The sequence below is a fragment of the Austrofundulus limnaeus genome, unplaced genomic scaffold (genome assembly GCF_001266775.1).
Source record: "Austrofundulus limnaeus strain Quisiro unplaced genomic scaffold, Austrofundulus_limnaeus-1.0 Scaffold1167, whole genome shotgun sequence".
In the NCBI taxonomy this organism is placed as follows: Eukaryota; Metazoa; Chordata; class Actinopteri; order Cyprinodontiformes; family Rivulidae; genus Austrofundulus; species Austrofundulus limnaeus.
Window position 1 is genome coordinate 42,246 of NW_013953569.1, and position 2,115 is coordinate 44,360.

General features: G+C 42.6%; 1 protein-coding gene across 1 annotated transcript; it reads right to left on the reverse strand.

Annotated features, from left to right (window-relative positions):
• Positions 1-2: 2 nt before the first annotated feature.
• LOC106534406 (leucine-rich repeat extensin-like protein 5) lies at positions 3-481 on the reverse strand (the record flags this gene model as incomplete). Its single annotated transcript, XM_014031037.1, is given in 1 exon segment — positions 3-481. A coding segment is annotated over 1 exon segment (347 nt), but the record flags the coding sequence as incomplete, so codon positions are not given.
• Positions 482-2,115: the final 1,634 nt, after the last annotated feature.

A 2,115-nucleotide genomic window follows, 5' to 3' on the forward strand; every position in this document is an offset into this window, starting at 1 on the left:
AGTCTGGGTCAAACTCTGGCTCACTGTCACAGAGCTCCGGATGGAAAAACCCAGATGGCTTGGGAGGAGCCGCAGCTTTTTTCCGTCGTCGACGGTGGCGCTGAGAAGGACCCGATGGTGGAGTGGGCTTCAGCGCCAGGTGAGTCCCCCAAAACTGCATGTTCCTCTGCTCCTCCTCCTCCACTAGAAGAGGTGATGGGAGGACCTCCACTTCCTGGTCACAGCCTCTTCTTCCCTGTCTCCTGGCAGGGTTCTTTCTCCCCCCCTCAAACGCCGAAAAATAATTCTCACTACTCAAAAAATCAAAATATTTCATCCTCCCGGTGAGTTCTTGTCGTGGCTGGATCATTCTGTTAGGTTGAGGTGCAGAATGAACCCAAATCCCGACGGAGGATGAGATTTAAATAAAAAGATTTATTTAAACAAACAAAACAAAGAGCTGTCAGGGCAGCAAAAATAAAACTAAAACTCTGAGGGACAACAGGGACAACAAGGACAACAAAACAGTAGGAGTAATCCATGTAATGATCCAGCGAGGAATGAACTGAAGAGAAGGGTATTTATACAGACTGAGGAATGAGGAAATGAGGAACACCTGGGAGTAGGACTGATTGGAGATAACAGGTGAGGCTGATTAAACAGCAGGAACCAGATTGAGGGGAATGTGTGATAACAATGAGGGAACACAAGAGGGAGATAACACAGACTGACAAAACACACATCCTCACAATGTGACATGATGCTTTGTCACAGCTTTGGACCAAGAATGCAGACAGATGAGGAGCAGGAGGAAACAAGTAAAACTTTATTTAAATAAAATCAAAGGCTAGAAAAACAGCACAAACAAGAAATTCGTGGAGGAAAATGGCTGAGGAGCACAAGGAGGCCTGAACTTGTGCCATGATAACAACAAAGCTCTATTGAGAGGAAGATGGAAAGATACTTAATATAAATGACTAACCTGATGAGGAAAGTGGAAACACCTGAGTTGAATGGTGATTGGGAACAGGTAAGAGTGGCTGTGGCAGGTTGACTGAAAAGTGGAATTGAGAGGGTCACCAATGGCACAAAGGGACAGGGAAACTGAAAGAATGAAAACACTAGTGAGTAATTACACATAGGAGTCACAAAATTCTAATAAACATATTCATGATGTACCACAAAATTACTACTAAACTAACAATAAAAAGATTGTTCCTTCATTTTCTACATGGGCAGTTCTATGTAGACTTAAATAAACATTATGGTGTTGTCATCAATCAAGGCTCGCCTTCAGCTGTCACCTACACTGGGTCCAAATTAAGGGTCTGGGTCCTTCAAAGGACCCGGCCTAACCATTCTAGGTGGGTCGGGTCCTTGGCCGACCATAAAGACTGGAAAAAAGTGGCTGTGAATTTGAACTGTCAAGCCTTCTGCTGTGTTCCCACCCTTACCACATTGTATGTCCTGTCACCTAGCAAATGTGACGGTGCTAAACAGAAGCAAAAATATATTGAGAAGACAAAAATATCATTATATTAGTGTTAATATCATGAAACAACAAAATTAGCTTAAAGGCGATATTTGAAAAACTAATGGACCCACCTTTTATTTCACAGTAACAGCTCATTTGATTTCTGACAAGAATAATATATAAAAAAATATGTCTATACAAATGACAAAAGCATTAACAACACAACCCCTGGAAACTTTTAATTTTTATACCACCAGATTCTTATTTAATGTTGTATTCTTTTCTCTCACTTTGTCCGCCATTCTAAACAGAAAAAAAAATTTTCCTGTTGGCCCACAACACATTGTGGGATAGGGTGGACCGAGAAGGATCCATCCGACCCGACCCTCAAACTGGGGAAAAGGGAGGACGCATTTCTGGACCGCATCGGAGGACTTTTTCAATTTGGACAGCCTCCGGCACTGTGACATAAGCCGCCAACAAATTTGGCCTTCAGAAAACGCAGCCCCTGAATTTGGACACAGCCCTTGACCACATTTTTTTCTGCTCTCGGAGGAGTAAGACACTTTTTCCTTCTCTCCTGCCCTTATCTTCCCTGCTTTGCTGCTTGGAGCCTTCTCTACATTTTTCATCCGAAACCAGAAATTATGGATATTTTTATT